This window comes from Caretta caretta, chromosome 8 (genome assembly GCF_965140235.1).
Source record: "Caretta caretta isolate rCarCar2 chromosome 8, rCarCar1.hap1, whole genome shotgun sequence".
Taxonomy (NCBI): domain Eukaryota; kingdom Metazoa; phylum Chordata; order Testudines; family Cheloniidae; genus Caretta; species Caretta caretta.
In genome coordinates, this window is record NC_134213.1 from 21818095 (window position 1) to 21836376 (window position 18282).

The 18282-nt window shown below is 48.0% G+C and overlaps 1 protein-coding gene across 2 annotated transcripts in view; it reads left to right on the top strand.

Annotated features, from left to right (window-relative positions):
- Positions 1–18282, top strand: part of ADRB2 (adrenoceptor beta 2) — a 61962-nt gene that overhangs the window by 18222 nt on the left and 25458 nt on the right. The window contains exon 2 of one of the 2 annotated variants that reach the window (XM_048860362.2): positions 15747–16432. The exons of the other annotated variant lie outside the window; for it this stretch is intronic. Coding sequence (XP_048716319.1) covers positions 15747–15856 — 110 coding nt within the window. The 3' untranslated portion in view covers positions 15857–16432. Of the gene's footprint in view, positions 1–15746; positions 16433–18282 lie in introns of those variants that run through there. 2 annotated transcript variants of the gene reach the window in all.

The window sequence follows — 18282 nt, forward strand, 5'->3', positions numbered from 1 at the left end:
TTGCTTCTTTTTTTTTTTTTTTTTTTTGATCAGCTCCTGGCAAGCAGAGGCAAGGGGCAAGCAGGGACAAGGGGGGAGAGAGTCAGGGGTGCACAACGGGCCCACCACAGTCCTGGACTGCACATCGTGGGGTCTAGTCACCTAGAGTGTTGGGGTTCTTAGGGATTGGCTTGTTTTGACCTTGTTTTGAAATGGGATTAGCTTGATTTTTGTCTTATTGTGAAAGTCGGGGTGCTTATTTACTGTGTGAAAGTTGGCAACTGTGCCCAGCGCCCATGTACAAGTCTGTAGTTCTAGTCAGAATCGAGTTGGTAGTTTCCTCTCTCCTGGGGGTATAAATCAAGAATACCACCATTAAAGTCAATGGTTACAGCAGTGCAAAACCAGGTGAGATCAGAACCAGCCCTCCATTGTCTCTCCCACCCTGACACTCACGGACACCTTTCCTTCCCCTGTCACTCTTCACCTAAAACATTATCTCCCCTCCAAGACAACAGCCAGTTTAAAAAAGAAAATGCACAGCAGCCTGTGATTGGGGTAATTATAGCAGCCTGCTTCTTGAGGGAGCAAACCTGACATATAATAGTCCCCACGGAGCCAGTACAGTTCCTTGCCCAGGAGGCTGAGATCCAAATACACCCGGCCATGCCGGGCCTTGCCTCCTTCCCAAGTTCTGCTCCTACCCCAACTGATGGGGATGTTGTCTTTTTGTGACGTCTGTCGTCTTAGCTGACCTAGCAGGGATTGAACCAGAGACCTGCAGAGATAAACATAAGAGGGGCTACAGCTTCAACTAAAGCATCACTGCTCTATATCAGAGTCAGAGCCTCTGTGGCCCAGCACAGAGGGGCTCTTGTAGCACACACTCACCACAGGGTAACATTTTCAAACAGCAAAGAAGATCTGGGAAGATCATGGTGTCCCGGGTACCTGCAGAGTGGGGACGCTGGTGGCTGTAAGACCATGAGAGTCCCCACCCCAAGTACAGGGGAATGGAAGGGACTCAGCAGCTGGCAGGATCAGAGACCATTTGAACTAATTAATATGTGTTCAGTGCAATTAGAGAATGAGAGAGGGAGAGGGGACCTGGGGGAAGGGCCGGGAGAGGTGTGTGTGTGTGTGTGTGTGAACAAAATCATGGCAAAGGCATTGTATGACTTAAAAAAGGACAGCACCCACTAAATGTGCCATTCGCTTATTCAGTTCATTGTGAAAAACTGGCAGGTTGTCCAAGCCCCGGCATGGGGATCAGCAGAGGAGATAATCCCCTCTCCCAGGGGTTCCTGGAAATGTTTATTTCCAGGCCGGAACCCTGCAAAGAGGTATCACTGAACTGTCCATTCCTGAATGAACATCTTTCAGTCTCCCACAAGGAGAGTAACGTACACCCTGTTCTGTCTGTGCTCCCCCTCTCCACCCCCCAATTCCCTAATGCAGCCTGTGGGCTGACATTTGCTAGCAGACCGTAAGTGACAGTTGTGGTCAGTTCTCACTAGCAATAAAAGGTGATGACATACTGTACGTCGCCAGCAGTGGGCGGGGATGGGGGAGGATGGGGGTGTGTGGCTTATCCAGCTGCACTGTACCTAACAGCATGAGGAGCACAAGAGTCAAGTGATCCGTGGCGAAGGGCCCAGGCCATTCCCATCAAAGAAAGGTCAGGAGCACAGCATGCAAATGAAGTGTCACCAGACTCAGAACCAAAGGCAGGGGCGGCAGCAGGCAGGACAGGGCAGATGAGGCTGTTGTTTTTAGTGTGACTCGTTTACTTTGGCCTGTGGAGATAAAAACAAAGTATGGGGAAGAAAAAAACAAATCACAAAGCCTCATCTTCTTTGGCTTTCGTAGCTGCCGGCTGGTGAAACATTCTGCTCTGCTGATCTCGATCACACACGCATGTTCGGATGTCCCTCCAGCTCCAGGCTCAGGGAGGTCCAGAGACGTGACATCATCTTCCTATCTCCCCGCTGGACGCAGGCATTTATCAGGCTCATTCTGCCCTCTGACCCGGGGCAAACATCACGTGTCTCCCCTTGTAGGACAGCACTACAGGGTTCTGTGGGAATGGACCAAAACACTAGCAGTTGTGCTACGGTGATTCTGCAAAGCTCTCGGGGCTTTTCCATAGATTGGAGTATTTTTCTTATCATGTTATCCTCTATGCCAGAGGTGAACAGCAAACCCCATGTGCTTGAATGAATATCTTTCTGCTGCATAAGAGTTTCCCCTAAAGCTGAAAATGTTGGAAGAACAACAATAGCACAAAACTCTTTGAAGCAGGGGCATCATTTTGTTATGTACAGTGCTAGCAAATAGGGTCCTGGGCTCATAGCTGGGCCTGCTAGGAAATACAAATAATAATTAACAATAATAATAACTAATGGCAGTATTGCCAACCCCAAGGATTCAAAATCCATGAGCTAGGCCTCCCCAAATCATGAGATTAACATAAAAATCTTGAGGGTTTTTTTACGAATACATTTTGGATTCTGTTTATTTCCCTTCTGGGTTTTGAGCATTTAGGGTTCACATGTTCAAGCTTTTCTCTCCAGCCAGGAAGGTCAGAAACTTAAAAAGAAGAAAAAGAAAAAAAGCTGCAATGTTTATATAATAATAAAAACACCAAAAACCACAAGACTCCTGTTAAAAATTACAAGAGTTGGCCACAATGTATGTGCCAAATTCATCCCTGGAGCAGGCAAAAGGGGCTGTGGCATTGGCCAGCATTTAATCCTAGGAGGAAATTCCTATTCTTTGTGTTCACTGGTAACCATGAGGCAGGATTTGAACTCACATCTCCAGAGCTGAAAGACAAGGGCACTAATCTGCTGTGTCACTTATGCCCCCATATTGTTTCTTTTGGGTGTGTCTACACTGCAATTAAAAATCTGCAGATGGCCCGGGCCAGCTGATTTAGGCCAGCAGGGCTCAAGCTAAGGGACTGTTTAACTGTGGTGTAGATGTTTGGGCTGGGGCTGGAGTCCAGGCAGGTCCAAACCCAAGCCCAAATGTCTACCTTGCAATAAAACAGTCCCTTAGCCCAGGCTCTGTGAGCCTGAGTCAGTTGGCACAGGCCAGCCACAGGTGTCTAATTGTAGTGTAGAGAGACCCTTAATTTCCTAGGTCATAAACTGCAGGATTCATCAATGTAAAAAGAATATATGAGATCCAAGATTCAAACACATCTTTACTTTTAAGACTCTACATTGCAATTTAACATCATGGGTGAAACTCAGCCCTCATGTATCCCCAGTAGAGTAAATGGGGTTAAAATAGGGATGAAAATGGCCATGTCTCTCCAGTTACACAGCTGTCCACCATGGAATTCCACAGGTTTCCAGTGGAGGTCTTGAATGAAGCCATGAAAATGGAAAAGCTCCTGTCTCCAGTGGGCTATGAGTGTTCTGAACAAACCCCAGATGCTGTGCAGTCAATAGGGGCACATCTACACAGTAGCCGGGAGGTGTAATTCTAGCTCTGGTGGATGTATACATACTAAGTGTGCTCGAGCTAGGACCGAGGCTTCAGTGGCATGGGTGGTGTTTTGGGCTAGTCACCCGAGTACCATCCTGCCTGACCCCCTGGGTACAAACTCTGGCAGCTAGGTTGACAATCAGGTTTGACTTAGTGTAGTGTTAGGGATGGTCATGATCCCGTCATGTCTGATAGGATTCTGAACTGAAACCAGAACATAAACAAGGTTCTTAAGCTCTACCCTAATAAACATGATTAATAATAATAAAATGCATGGCTGGTTTTGGGAACCAATGCACTTTGTAATGTTAGGTTCAACCACTGGGATTTCAGGAGATTTAAGAAAGAAAGAAAGAAAGAAAGAAAGAAAGAAAGAAAGAAAGAAAGAAAGAAAGAAAGAAAGAAAGAAAGAAAGAAAAGCATACTGCCATCCCCCATTTGGCAAAATAGTCATGCAGACATGAGCAATGTGCCTAGGACTTCAATATATCTATGTGTGAATATACCTGTGATGGAGATAATGCAGATCACCAGCGAGGGTGTATTATTGCAGTTTTTAAATCTCTTGAAACCCTGTGACATGAAATTGACTACCCAGTCATAAAACCTACTTTCCTGCCCTTTGCACTAATGCGAATGATGGTGGCAATGGAAAAAACTGAATGACATTTTACTCGCCCGTCAAAAGGCATTACTGGCTCCAGGGACAGTAGAGTTTGCAAGGCTACTTATCTAATTCATGGCGGTTGCGCCTGAGGACTGTGTGTGGACAGCCCCATCACCCTGCCCTGATAGTTGCAGCTTGACTTGCACGCTGCACCCTTGTTTGAACCCTCTCTGCCCCCTCCAGCATTCTTTGCACCTGGCCCCTCAGCTGCATCCTGCATGGCCACCTCTCCCCTGTTCTCTCACCTATACCTGCCCCATCATCTGTTGTACAGGGAAGAACGTTCTTCCAAATTCTAGCAGGCTAGAGTCGTCTTTCCCCTCCCTCCCCACCATCCCATAGTCTCAGCTGCCACCGCCACGGAAACCGTTTCAGAACATTCCTTCCTTCCACTCGGCGGCTGTGACATGCCTCGCTGATATGTTAATCCTGCAAGAGCTGCCACTAGCTGGAAGCATTGTCAAGTGGGGCCTTCCCTTGCTTTGGTTCTGGGAATGTAGATGAACAGAAACCTTGTTCGGCATTGACTCTCTTCCAGCCTGAGTTCCCTGTGGCATTTCCACATGAGCCCCAAGCCTCATTTCACACTCATTTCACATAAACACTGAAGTTTGCAGTTTGTCAAAGGCTTTCACTGGAAGTCGGGAGCCAACAGTCCAGCAGCTGTTGGTCCAAACAGTGACCTCATAGACAAATCTTGGCAAAAGGTGCCTTGTTTTTCAATGGGCTGCGTACATGGGACCCTATGTGACTGAGGTACACGTATAGATTAGCTCTTCTGCATAACCCAGCGTGACCTGAGCACCCTCACTCAGCCAAGGCTGAGATTACAGAGCAAGGATCCTCACAACACTACTAGCCAAGAGCATTCATTAAATCCTTCTCAGAGACCTGCACGCCTCACTGAAAAGGTTTCCTCCAGTAAGAGCCCTCCTGTGGTCTATGCAGCGTTTCTCAAATGCAGCCACCAGGGGGTTTTCTTGCAGCCACAACCTCCTGGGCTTGTGATGTGGAGGGAGGGCAAAGTAGTGCCCCCTCCTCCCCCCCGTTGCTCCTGGATGCACGGCCCTGGTGTCAGTACCGGATTTACCGTGCTGCTGGGCCCATGCTCCAAAGGGGCCCTGGTCCAGCCCGCTCTTCTCCGCCCCCTACTCCCTTCTGCAGGGGCAACGGGCAGAACCTTGGTCCTGCCGACTCCTGCTGCTGCAGCAGAGCTGGCTCAGCCGGCAGCCAAGCTCCCCACTTCCCCGCCTCTTCCCCTGAGCATGCCGTGTTTCCGCCCCTCCCCCTCCCAGTGCTTCCCCCACCACCGAACAGCTGTTTGCTGGCACGAGGGAGGGGGAGGAGCGGGGCCGCAGCACACTCACCACTCGGGGAGGAGGCGGGGGAGGAGGCTGGGGCTTGGGGAAGGGGGTGGAATCAGAGCATACCCCCTCCAGCCCCCTGCCGTGAGCTGCAGGAGGCTGGGAACACCCCCACGACCCCAGCTCACACCCCCGGCCCTGTGCCCTGACTCCTGCACCCCCCCACACACCTCCACGACCCCAGCCTTGACTCTTGCACCCCCCCACATACCCAGCCCCTACTCCTGACTCCTGCACCCCCCCCACATACCCAGCCCCCCTACACCCCATGCCCTGACTGCTGCACCCCCTCCATCCCCACCCCCCACCCTGAGCACCAAACGAGAGCTCCTGCACCCCCCCCCGCACATTTTCACTTGCACCCCTTGCACCAAATGGGAGCTGCTCCAGGTAAGCACTCCACACCCCAACTTCCTGCCCCAACCCTGAGACCCCTCCCTCATCCTAGCTCCTGGCCAGACCCTGCACCCCAACCCTGCTCCTGCACCCTAAATCCCTCCCAGACCTTGCATCCCCAGCCCTGTGCTCAGTGCACCCCCACCCTCAGCTCAGTGCAGAGAGAGATGAACAGAATGGGCTAGAACCAGGGAGAAGGTAGGTACCTACTCTATGTGGGCAGGGGCAGGGGCAGGGGGGAATCCGGTTTACCCCTTCCCCAGCCCTGCTGCAATTGCAGTTTACCCCCGGCCCCTCCCTTGCTCCAGAGACCAACCCTAGCTCCCACCCCATTGTGCTTTTGCCCTTGGCCCCTGCCTTGCTCCAGTCAGCAGGGACTAATCCTCCCCACATGCCCCACTGCGCTCATCTTGCCCCTAGCCCCTGCCTTGCTCCAGCTGGGGACGAATCCTCCCCCCCACCATGCCCCGCTGTCAGGATGGATAAAAATCAATTACTTTTAAAAAAAAATTTAAAAATCGGATTTTTTAAATTTAAATTGGATTTTTGAGGGAAAAAACCTATTATATCTCATCATGGAATAGGGATTATAAATGCTAATTCTATAGTATGAGACCATATTTAAGAAAAGTTTTGTAAATGAGTTCTAATAGTTCATGGATTAGGGACCCAATCATATGGGGTTTCATAGGCTTCTGTATAGATTATTTAGGTTAATCTTTCTATCTACCCAATGGGACTCAGTGCTCAGTCTAGAAGATACCATCAGAGATGCTTAGTTTTGCAGTTCTCAAACTGTGGATTTGTGTCTCCAGAGGTAACATGCTTGTTAACAGCAAAAATGTTTTTAAATAAATAATATATAGAGGTGAGAAATAACAGACCTCAACTCTATTGTCCCTCTGCAAATTTGTGTGCAGAGTCAATCCTTACCTCTCTTTAAAAGTGAAAACTTTCAAAAAGTTCAATGAATAGAAGATTGTTGGGGGCAGAATAGATCTGGACAAGGAGAAGAAGTCTGGAGATAAATGTGAGAAGCGAGGGACATATGCTTTTTTGTTAAAATATTATGTTTGCTGTTGAAGAAAAAAATCCAGAATACTTAATATTGTTGTTTTAGTTAAATAAAACAATTTAAATGTCCGTCTGGTGATGTTCTCCTCCTAATACAGCTTGACAAGAAAATCCTTCAAATATTAATGATTAACCTGTTGAATTGGAGATAGTTCACCTCCCAATGACTTCATAAATATGTGCTTCAATTATCTTTGGTAAATGAAATAACCAATCATTCATTTTCTGATATAGCTGTAAAATTCATCTGAAAAGTTTTCAAAATTAATCACTGTTTAAAAATGTATAGTGTGTACCTTCTAAAAATGAAACCTACATCTATCTCTGAGTTGTGAGGAATATGTATTAAGGTTATAACAACCAACAAGAATGCACTTTTCTGTAGAAAACCATGATTAAATCGAGTCTTCCTGACTAGTGATTTAAATCATGATTTAAATCAAATCCACCCTGCCCGCTGTGCTTTTGCCCCGACCCCTTCATTCCCCAGGGGGCCCCACAAATATGTTTGGCACCAGGCCCACAAAAAGTTAATCCTGCCCTGCAGACATCAGGTTATCTGTGGCAATACAGTTCTTTCATTGTGTCCCTTCCCAAGCTTGGCCTGATTGCTGGAGTTTTGTTTTTTGATGTGTCCCTTTAAGATTAATAGCAATCCAGCTTCCTTCTCCAAGGCTGCTCTAATTACCTGAAACCCATTTTTACAATGGGTGTGGAGCAGGTGTGTGGCTGTTATTCTGAGTCATTATCCCTTTTCAGTGAGTGCATCCGACAGGTACAGAGATGAATCTGCATGGTCTTTTCTCTCTCTCCTGTATCTCCCTCCCTGGGACTGGGCTGGCTTTTAAGCATGGCCACCTGTTGAAAGCCAGTGAATGTGTGAATAATGTGGCATTTTCCCTGCAGCAATCAAAGTTGTTTACCTCTCTCCATAGAAAGACGCATAGAAAGTGTGGAAAGAAAGGAGTTCAAATACGGGCTTTTCACTGACTGGGACTCTGCTTTGTGTGCAGGATTCCTCTGCCCTATTGTCCATCTCTTCTTGTTCCCCCATCTTAGTTTATTTTTAATTCATATTAGTCAGTTTGCAATGGTTCACAACGGTCCCTGTCTGGGTCACAGCACCATAGTGCTAGGTGCAGTACGAACATACAGGAAGAGCCAGTCACTGCACTGAAGAGTTTACAGTCAAAGGCCTCAGTCCTGCTAGTACTTAAACACATGCTCTACTTTACGCATCTATGTAACCTATTGACTGCCCTAGGGTCAACCAGCCAGAGCGAAGTAGAAGATGTTTGCCGGTGTCTACACTTGAGAAAAAGTGATGGTTAGTAAGTGATTAGCTAAGATGTTAGCTAACCTCTTGGCTAAGTCTACACTCTGCGTTAGGGGTGCGATTCCCAGCTCATTTACACATACTCGCTCTAGCTCTCATAGCTAAGCTGTGCTAAGTATAAACCCACCTGAAACTGGTGGGTATATATGCAGCATGGCTCAGTCATGCCATCACTGCTACTGCAGCTGTGCTGCTATTCATTCTGGCACTAACTCGGTGGGAACCAGCATGAGCATGACAGGTGGGAATCCTACCCCTAGCTCATAGTGTAGACGTGGTCTTTGTCTAATGTAGACATACTCCCAATCTCACATCTGCAATCTCCACTGACGAGCAGTCACAATTGTCAGGGTTAGTGGGTGGCGATTGCATCTTTATTGGTACTAAAACCCGTGCGAGTCTGTGGCGTGGGCCTCTGCAAGCTTAATTGTTCCGGTTCTGCACAAAGGCTCCTCAATACCTGGGGCTCATTTGAGGACTGACTCCATTCTCTGAGAGAATAGGGGGGTTGTGAGTGGCAGGCATGAGAAGCAGGATCTGTTGGGGTGAGAAAAAATCACCCCCTTGCTCTGGAAACAATAGTCTATGGTTAAGGCACAGAACTGGGAGTCAAGAAATCTGTGTTTTGTTCCCAGCTGTGGTCATTTCACTTCTCCATGCCTCAGTTCTCTCATCAGTAAGATCGAGCTAGAATCATAAAACTGTAGGGTTGGAGGGGACCATTGATGGGTCATAGAGTCCAGTCCCCTGTGCAGAGGCAAGACTAGACCGTCCCTGACAGGTGTTTGTCTAACCTGTTCTTAAAAACCTCCAACGATGGAGATTCCACAACCTCCCCAGGTAATTTATTCCAGTGCTTAACCACCCTGACAGCTAGGAAGTTTTTCCTAATGTCCAACCTAAACCACCCTTGGTGCAATTTTAGCTTATCACTTCTTGTACCTGTCCTCAATGGGTAAGGAGAACAATTGATCACCTCCCTCTTTATAACAACCTTGCACATACTTGAAGATTGTTATGTCCCTCTCAGTCTTCTCTTCTCCAAACTAAACAAACCCCATTTTTTCAATCTACCCTCACAGGTCATGTTTTCTAGACCTTTAATCATTTTTATTGCTCTTCTCTGGACTTTCTCCAATTTGTCCACATCTTTCCTGAAGTGTGGTGCCAAGAACTGGACCCAGTACTCCAGTTGAGGCCTTATCAGTGCTGAGTGGAAGAATTACTTCTCCTGTCTTGCTTACAACACTCCTGCTAATACATCCCAGAATGATGTTCACCTAATATTATTCACCTACCTCAGATGCTGGCTGAGAGAGTAAATTCATTCATCTTTGCAAAGGGGGTGAGAACCTTTATAAATGCCAGAAATTATCATTACTTGGCATCCTCAAGGGAAGTTGAACCTCAGCCTGATCTGGTTACCAATAGAGATTCAGCAAGACTTTGCTAGCTGTTAATCAACACATTTTGTTATATTGCCAGCTCTTACCTAGACTATTGTGAGATTGTCTGTAAAACAGCCAGTGAGAAAACCCAGGGCTTTCATTTTTAAAGCCCAGGACATAATTACTTGAGCTAATAACAGAGTAATAACTCTTAGCTAGTAGCAGTAGAAGGCCCTGGCCCTGGCGTTATACTTTGTCAGCTAGTTCTGTATAATCCTGTCTAATTTAAAACCAACGGTCCCCTGCACAAAAACCTATCTTTTCTTTCACACTAAGAGCTTATTAACTTTTTCTGTATTTCCTTCTCTCTGCTGACTGGAGATGTGCAAAATCCTGAGCATAAAGTGGTTTGACTTTATATGAAATGTTACAAACTTGCAAATATCTGTCCTTTCTTCAATCGTTCATTATATCCAAAGTGGCATTGCGTGTTCTTTGGCTGTGTCACCAGCAGGGATAAAACCATCCCAGCACACTGTGCTCTCAAAGTTTCCATCAATGTGCAAAGGGCTGCACGCCTTGGTGCCACCCACAGGATCATCCCAGAGAACTGGGGATTTGCAGGATTGAGCTTGATCTAGGAACTTCAGTACACGATGCCTGGTGTGACACCATCAACCGTGGTCACTCTGGCTGGTGCGACAGTCCTTAGTAGACTATGCATGTTTGATGGCGATTGCCAAGAGGGTTTTTGTTTACACAGGACTTTTTTCTTTATACCCATCCTATTGCGTGATTCATTCAGGGATGCTACGTTCTGCTGTTTGTGATATAACAACCCAGCATCAAGGAAGCAATTGTATCACAAACACCAGAGCAAAATCTCTGAGTGAATCAGGCCAGGGGAACAGGAGGGTTCTACTGGGTAAGTTTCTGTACACACACTAATTATAGAATCATAGGGCTAGATCCTGTCTTGGCTTTTTCTGAGGGAGCCCCTAGGGATTTCAGCCGTGATTTCCACATGCTGGTTGTTACAAACAGATGATAAATAGAATTAGAACTATTAGGTCATCTTGTCCCTTGCCCATAGCCCAGTGCTGGGTTGTTCTTGCACTACAGTGCACACAGTTACACCTGTGTTGTGACTAGACGTCACTGGGTAAACAATTGCAAAGTTATTAAAATAAATATTGAGTACTTTACCCAGTTCAGATGATGGGTCTTCCCCCATTTTCCTTGGGAGATCTGTCCAATATACCTTAGTGCCTTGTATTTTCTGTTATCCTGCCTACACTTGATGTTTGCTCAATTTCATCCCATTGCTACGAGTTATTTCTGCTTGAACCACGCTAAACAGTGATTATAATCAGAATGTGTTTGTTCGGTACTGACAGTGTGAGACATGCCATACAAGACACAAAGGAAATCTTGGTTCTTGCTCCCACTAGTTTGCAATCTTCATAGTTATTTTCCTTCCTTGGTATCTAGATGCTTAAAATATTTATGGTTTGTAGTGTTGCTATAGCCGGGTTGGTTCCAAGATATGAGACAGACAAGGTGGATGAGGTAATATCTTTTATTGGATCAACTTTTGTTGGTGGAGGAGACAAACTTCCTGGTGCAAGTGCTAGAGGAGCCAACTAGGGGGGGAGCTTTTCTTGACCTGCTGCTCACAAACCGGGAAGAATTAGTAGGGGAAGCAAAAGTGGATGGGAATCTGGGAGGCAGTGACCATGAGTTGGTTGAGTTCAGGATCCTGACACAGGGAAGAAAGGTAAACAGCAGGATACGGACCCTGGACTTCAGGAAAGCAGACTTCGACTCCCTCAGGGAACGGATGGGTAGGATCCCCTGGGGGACTAAAATGAAGGGGAAAGGAGTCCAGGAGAGCTGGCTGTATTTCAAGGAATCCCTGTTGAGGTTACAGGGACAAACCATCCCGATGTGTCGAAAGAATAGTAAATATGGCAGGCGACCAGCTTGGCTTAATGGTGAAATCCTAGCGGATCTTAAGCATAAAAAAGAAGCTTACAAGAAGTGGAAGGTTGGACATATGACCAGGGAAGAGTATAAAAATATTGCTCGGGCATGTAGGAATGAAATTAGGAGGGCCAAATCACACCTGGAGCTGCAGCTAGCGAGAGATGTTAAGAGTAACAAGAAGGGTTTCTTCAGGTATGTTGGCAACAAGAAGAAAGCCAAGGAAAGTGTGGGCCCCTTAATGAATGAGGGAGGCAACCTAGTGACAGAGGATGTGGAAAAAGTTAATGTACTCAATGCTTTTTTTGCCTCTGTCTTCACGAACAAGGTCAGCTCCCAGACTGCTGCGCTGGGCATCACAACATGGGGAATAGATGGCCAGCCCTCTGTGGAGAAAGAGGTGGTTAGGGACTATTTAGAAAAGCTGGATATGCACAAGTCCATGGGGCCGGACGAGTTGCATCTGAGAGTGCTAAAGGAACTGGCGGCTGTGACTGCAGAGCCATTGGCCATTATCTTTGAAAACTCGTGGCGAATGGGGGAAGTCCCGGATGACTGGAAAAAGGCTAATGTAGTGCCAATCTTTAAAAAAGGGAAGAAGGAGGATCCTGGGAACTACAGGCCAGTGAGCCTCACTTCAGTCCCCGGAAAAATCATGGAGCAGGTCCTCAAAGAATCAATCCTGAAGCACTTACATGAGAGGAAAGTGATCAGGAACAGTCAGCATGGATTCACCAAGGGAAGGTCATGCCTGACTAATCTAATCGCCTTCTATGATGAGATTACTGGTTCTGTGGATGAAGGGAAAGCAGTGGATGTATTGTATCTTGACTTTAGCAAAGCTTTTGACACGGTCTCCCACAGTATTCTTGTCAGCAAGTTAAAGAAATATGAGCTGGATGAATGCACTATAAGGTGGGTAGAAAGTTGGCTAGATTGTTGGGCTCAACGGGTAGTGATCAATGGCTCCATGTCTAGCTGGCAGCCGGTGTCAAGTGGAGTGCCCCAGGGGTCGGTCCTGGGGCCGGTTTTGTTCAATATCTTCATAAATGATCTGGAGGATGGTGTGGATTGCACTCTCAGCAAATTTGCGGATGATACTAAACTAGGAGGAGTGGTAGATACTCTGGAGGGCAGGGATAGGATACAGAGGGACCTAGACAAATTGGAGGATTGGGCCAAAAGAAATCTGATGAGATTCAATAAGGATAAGTGCAGGGTCCTGCACTTAGGATGGAAGAACCCAATGCACAGCTACAGACTAAGGACCGAATGGCTAGGCAGCAGTTCTGCGGAAAACGACCTAGGGGTGACAGTGGACGAGAAGCTGGATATGAGCCAGCAGTGTGCCCTTGTTGCCAAGAAGGCCAATGGCATTTTGGGATGTATAAGTAGGGGCATAGCAAGCAGATCGAGGGACGTGATCGTCCCCCTCTATTCGACATTGGTGAGGCCTCATCTGGAGTACTGTGTCCAGTTTTGGGCCCCACACTACAAGAAGGATGTGGATAAATTGGAAAGAGTCCAGCGAAGGGCAACAAAAATGATTAGGGGTCTGGAACACATGACTTATGAGGAGAGGCTGAGGGAACTGGGATTGTTTAGTCTGCGGAAAGAAGAATGAGGGGGGATTTGATAGCTGCTTTCAACTACCTGAGAGGTGGTTCCAGAGAGGATGGTTCTAGACTATTCTCACTGGTGGAAGAGGACAGGACAAGGAGTAATGGTCTCAAGTTGCAGTGGGGGAGATTTAGGTTGGATATTAGGAAAAACTTTTTCACTAGGAGGGTGGTGAAACACTGGAATGCGTTGCCTAGGGAGATGGTGGAATCTCCTTCCTTAGAAGTTTTTAAGGTCAGGCTTGACAAAGCCCTGGCTGGGATGATTTAATTGGGGATGGGTCCTGCTTTTGAGCAGGGGGTTGGACTAGATGACCTCCTGAGGTCCCTTCCAACCCTGATATTCTATGATTCTAACCCTTCCAGACATGCAGAAGAGTTCTGACAAGCTCAAAAGCTTGTCCGATCCACTCGCAGAAGTTGGTCCCATAAAAGATATTATCTCACCCACCTTGTCTCTCTCAAACATTTAAAATCAGTTATGTTCCACCAGTCCCTTTATGCTGTCGTTTGGCCAAGTTATGCATGTTCTATGCTTTTAAATATCTCCTCATGATCTCAGTATTTCCTTTCATGTTCTTTCATTTGCTGGATTTACCAAGATATATGGGTTCATCACAGAGTCTTAGATGATAAAGCCAGAGGAAACCAGTGTGATCATCTAGTCTGACCTCCTGTATACCAAGGCCATAGAGCTTCCCTGAATTCTTTCATGTTTGAACTTGTGCAGATCTTTTAGAAAAACCTCCACTCTTGATTTAAAAATTGCAAGTGATGGTGAATCCACTGCAATCCTTGTTAAGTTATTCTCACTTTTAAAAGTCCTTTGGACACTTTCCTTAGGGCTTGGCTACACTTGCGAGTTACAGCGCATTAAAGGAGCCCCGGGTGCACTAGCTCACTACCCGTCCACACTGGCAAGGCACGTAGAGCGCTCTGACTCCATACCTAGAGCACTCCTGGTACTTCAACTCGGCGAGTGGAATAACGTTTTGTGCACCCCCTCTGGACCGCTGCGGCGCCAGTGTGGACGCCTTGGTCTGTTAGTGCACTCTGATTGGCCTCCAGAAGTGTCCCACAATGCCTGTTCTAGCCACTCAGGTCATCACTTTGAACTCTACTGCCCTGCCCTCAGGTGACCAACCATCAGACCTGCCCTTTAAATTATCTGGGAATTTTGAAAATCCCCTTCCTGTTTGCTCAGCCAGGCGTGGAGTGCTCTCAGCAAATCTTTCCAGGTGACCATGCCTCCACGCGCCAGGCGATCCCCAGTATGGAGCAATGGCAAGGTGCTGGACCTCATCAGGGTTTGGGGGGAGGAAGCTGTCCAGTCCCAGCTGCGCTCCACCCATAGGAATTACAATACCTTTGGGCAGATATCAAGGGACATGATGGAAAGGGGCCATGACCGGGACACACTGCAGTGCAGGATTAAAGTGAAGGAGCTGCGGAATGCCGAGCACAAAGCAGCAAGGCAAACAGCCACTCTGGTGCTACCCCTGTGACCTGCCGTTTCTACAAAGAGCTGGATGCAATACTTGGGGCCCACCCCACCTCCACTCCAAGCCCACCCCACCACCATGGACACTTCAGAGTCCAGTTCATTAAGGCAGCAGGAGGAGGAGAAGCAGCAAAGCAGGAGCGAGGGTGATGAGGCAGAGGAAGACACCCCGGAATCCCTAGATGCATGCAGCCAGGAGCTGTTCTCAAGTCAGGAGGAAGGTAGCCAGTCATGGTGGCCGGTGCTTGGGGAAGGACAAACACCAGAGGACGTTCCCGGTAAGCGGCTTATATTTTGGGAAGGAAGTTATTCGGTGCGGGCTCTTGGGGTGTAGAGGTTTAGGGCTGCATGCATGCCTAGATGCTGAATAGGGCGTTGATGTGCTCTCTCACTTCGTGGTAATCGGCCTCAGTGATCTCTTCAAAGGTCTCATCCAGAACTTGGGCAATGCGCTTGTGCGGGTTTCTTGGGAGAGCCATTGTGTTCCTTGACCCAGTAAGGCTAACTTGTCCGCGCCATTGTGCCGTGAGGGGCAGGGGGACCATTGCTGCACACAGGCAAGCTGCATATGGGCCAGGGCAGAATCCGCATTGCAGTAGAAGACCCTCCCTTGCTTCCCAGTTCACCCTCAGCAGTGAGATATCTTCTAGGACGAACTCCTGTGGAAAATGTGGGGACAGTGTTCAGTATAGGGGTCCCCTGCCACTGTTGGCTCTCCCCAAGGCACAGAAACCCAGAGGACAGTACAGCCATGAAACAATCAGTCATGCTTGACTGTGCTTACTCACCATTTTGGGGCTCCCATGGGTTATGTGTGCTCGCTTTGGGACGGGCCAAATTATGCTATTTTGTAGACTGTTCTTTCCCTTAAGTACGGGGGAATCATTGCTCTGTCTGGTGTGAACAATGCTGCCTCTGTTAAGTGTTGCATTTTGCCTCTACAGATGCAACCTTGAGATCTCAGCCATCTGTGTTATCACCGGCCGAAAGACTCCAAAGAATCAGAAAGAGGCCACACAGAAACAAGGAAGACATGTTGCATGAAGTAATGTAGCATTCAAGTAATGAAAATCAAAAAGTGCAGGAGTGGCGGGACAGTGAAAGGAGGATCAACCAGCAGAATGAGGGGCGCCGGCACAAAAGCACGGAGCTCCGGCAGCAAAGCACGGATCGGCTGATAAGCATAATGGAGCGCCAAGCAGACTCGATCCAGGCGCTCGTAGCCATGCAGGTGGAGCACTACTGTGCCAGACCCCCCACCAGCCCAAAACTCTTTCCCTTGTGCCCCCATTTCACCTCCAACCCACTTTCCCCAACATCCGGGTTCTTACCGCCACCAGCTGCCTCCAACCCCGGAAGCTTCACCACCCAGCCCTGAAAACTACGACCCTTATTACCCTCTGCACTCAACCCCCATCACCATGCAGTGTAGCCATCCTGAAGTGCAGCACTCATTGCACAGCACTCCAGACAGGAAGGCTGAGTATGATAACAGGACATACGCAAATCTGTGATTGTGCCATTTCCCTCCCCACCCCACCCTTTTGCCCTTTCTGTTTCCCAAGCAGTTGTGTTTCTTTGCAATAAATGAATTTTCTTTCCAATAAATGGAATTTTTTGGCTTTGAAAACATTCTTTATTATTGCATAAAGTAAAAGATACCTTAGCCCAGGAAAGAAACAGGCACTGCAAGTCAGCGTAGCAAACACAGATTCCTACTAACACTGGAACCACTGCGCCTCACTCCCATGCAGGGCACCAGACATTCCTGGTGGCTTTCAGCCTCAAATTGCTCCCTCAAGGCATCCCTAGTCCTTGCAGCCCCACACTGGGCTCCTCTAATAGCCCTGCCCTCTGGCAGTTCAAATTCAGCCTCCAGGTGTTGAACTTCCGAGTTCCATGCCTGAGTGAATTGTTCACCCTTCCCTTCACAAATGTTATGGAGGGTACAGCACGTGGCTATAATAGCAGGGATGCTGTCATTGGCCAGGTCCAGCTTCCCATGCAGAGAGTGCCAGCGGCCCTTTAAACGGCCAAAAGCACGCTCCACAGTCATTCTGCACCAGCTCAGCCTGTTGTTGAACCGCTCCTTGCTGCTGTCAAGGCTCCCTGTGTAGGGTTTAAAGGGTAAGCGGGGTCTCCAAGGATCACAACGGGCATTTTGACTTCCCCTACGTGATCTTCTGGTCTGGGAAAAAAGTCGCGGCTTGCAGTTTCCTGAACAGGCCAGTGTTCTGAAAGATGCGTGCATCATGCACCCTTTCTGGGCCAGCCTGAGTTAATGTCAATGTAACGCCCGCAGTGATCCACAAGTGCCTGGAGAACCATAGAGAAATACCCCTTCCAATTAACGTACTTGGAGGCTAGGTGGGCTGGTGCCAGAATTGGAATATGTGTGCCGTCTATCACCCCTCCACAGTTAGGGGAACCCATTTGTGCAAAGCCATCCACAAGGTCATGCATGTTATCCAGAGTCACGGTTCTTCTGAGCAGGATGCGATTAATGGCCCTGCAAACTTGCATCAACACGATTCCAACAGTTGACTTTCCCACTCCAAACTGGTTAGTGACTGATTGGTAGCTGTCTGGAGTTGCCAACTACCAGATTGCAATAGCCACCCGCTTCTCCACCATCAGGGCTGCTCTCAATCTCGTGTCCTTGCGCCACAGGGTGGGGGCGAGCTCCGCACAGTCCTATGAAAGTGGCTTTTCTCATCCGAAAGTTCTGCAGCCATTGCTCGTCATCCCAGACTTGCATGACGATGTGATCCCACTGCTCAGTGCTTGTTTCCTGAGCCCAAAAGCAGCATTCCACGGTGGTGAGCATGTCTGTGAATGCCACAAGCAAACTTGTGTCATATGCGTTACTCGAGTCGATCTCATCGTTGGAGCCATCGCTGTCACTTTGGATCATAAGGAATAACTTGACTGCCAAACGTGACATGCTGGCGAGACTCATCAGCATACTCCTCAGCCGTTCGGGCTCCATTCCTGCAGACCGAAAGGGAAGACAGAGCGCGCAGTACAAAAAACGTGGAAAGATGGCGCCAAAAGTGGACGGAAGCACAGGGATTGCTGGGATGCGAACTGATGCATCACAGGGCGTTGGGACAGGACCCAGAATGCCCTGCACCCCCGCCCCTTCCCACAAGCCACAGTGGCAGAATGGGAAGAGGTGCTCTGTGGGATAGCTGCCCATAATGCACCGCTCCCAATGCCGCTGCAAGTGCCGCAAATGTGGCCATGCCAGTGCGGTTGTTCCTGTCAGGGTGGACAGACTGTAGTGCTTTCCCTACTGTGCTCTCCGAAGGTGGGTTTAACTCAAAGCGCTCTACATCTGCAAGTGTAGCCATGCCCTCAGTTCTGAGCACTTCAATATATGAAAGATATCAACAAAATGCAATCAACTGAGATTATAAACTCTTTGACACTGAGACCATCTTTTTATTCTGTGTTTGTACAGTGCCTAGTGTTACCTAC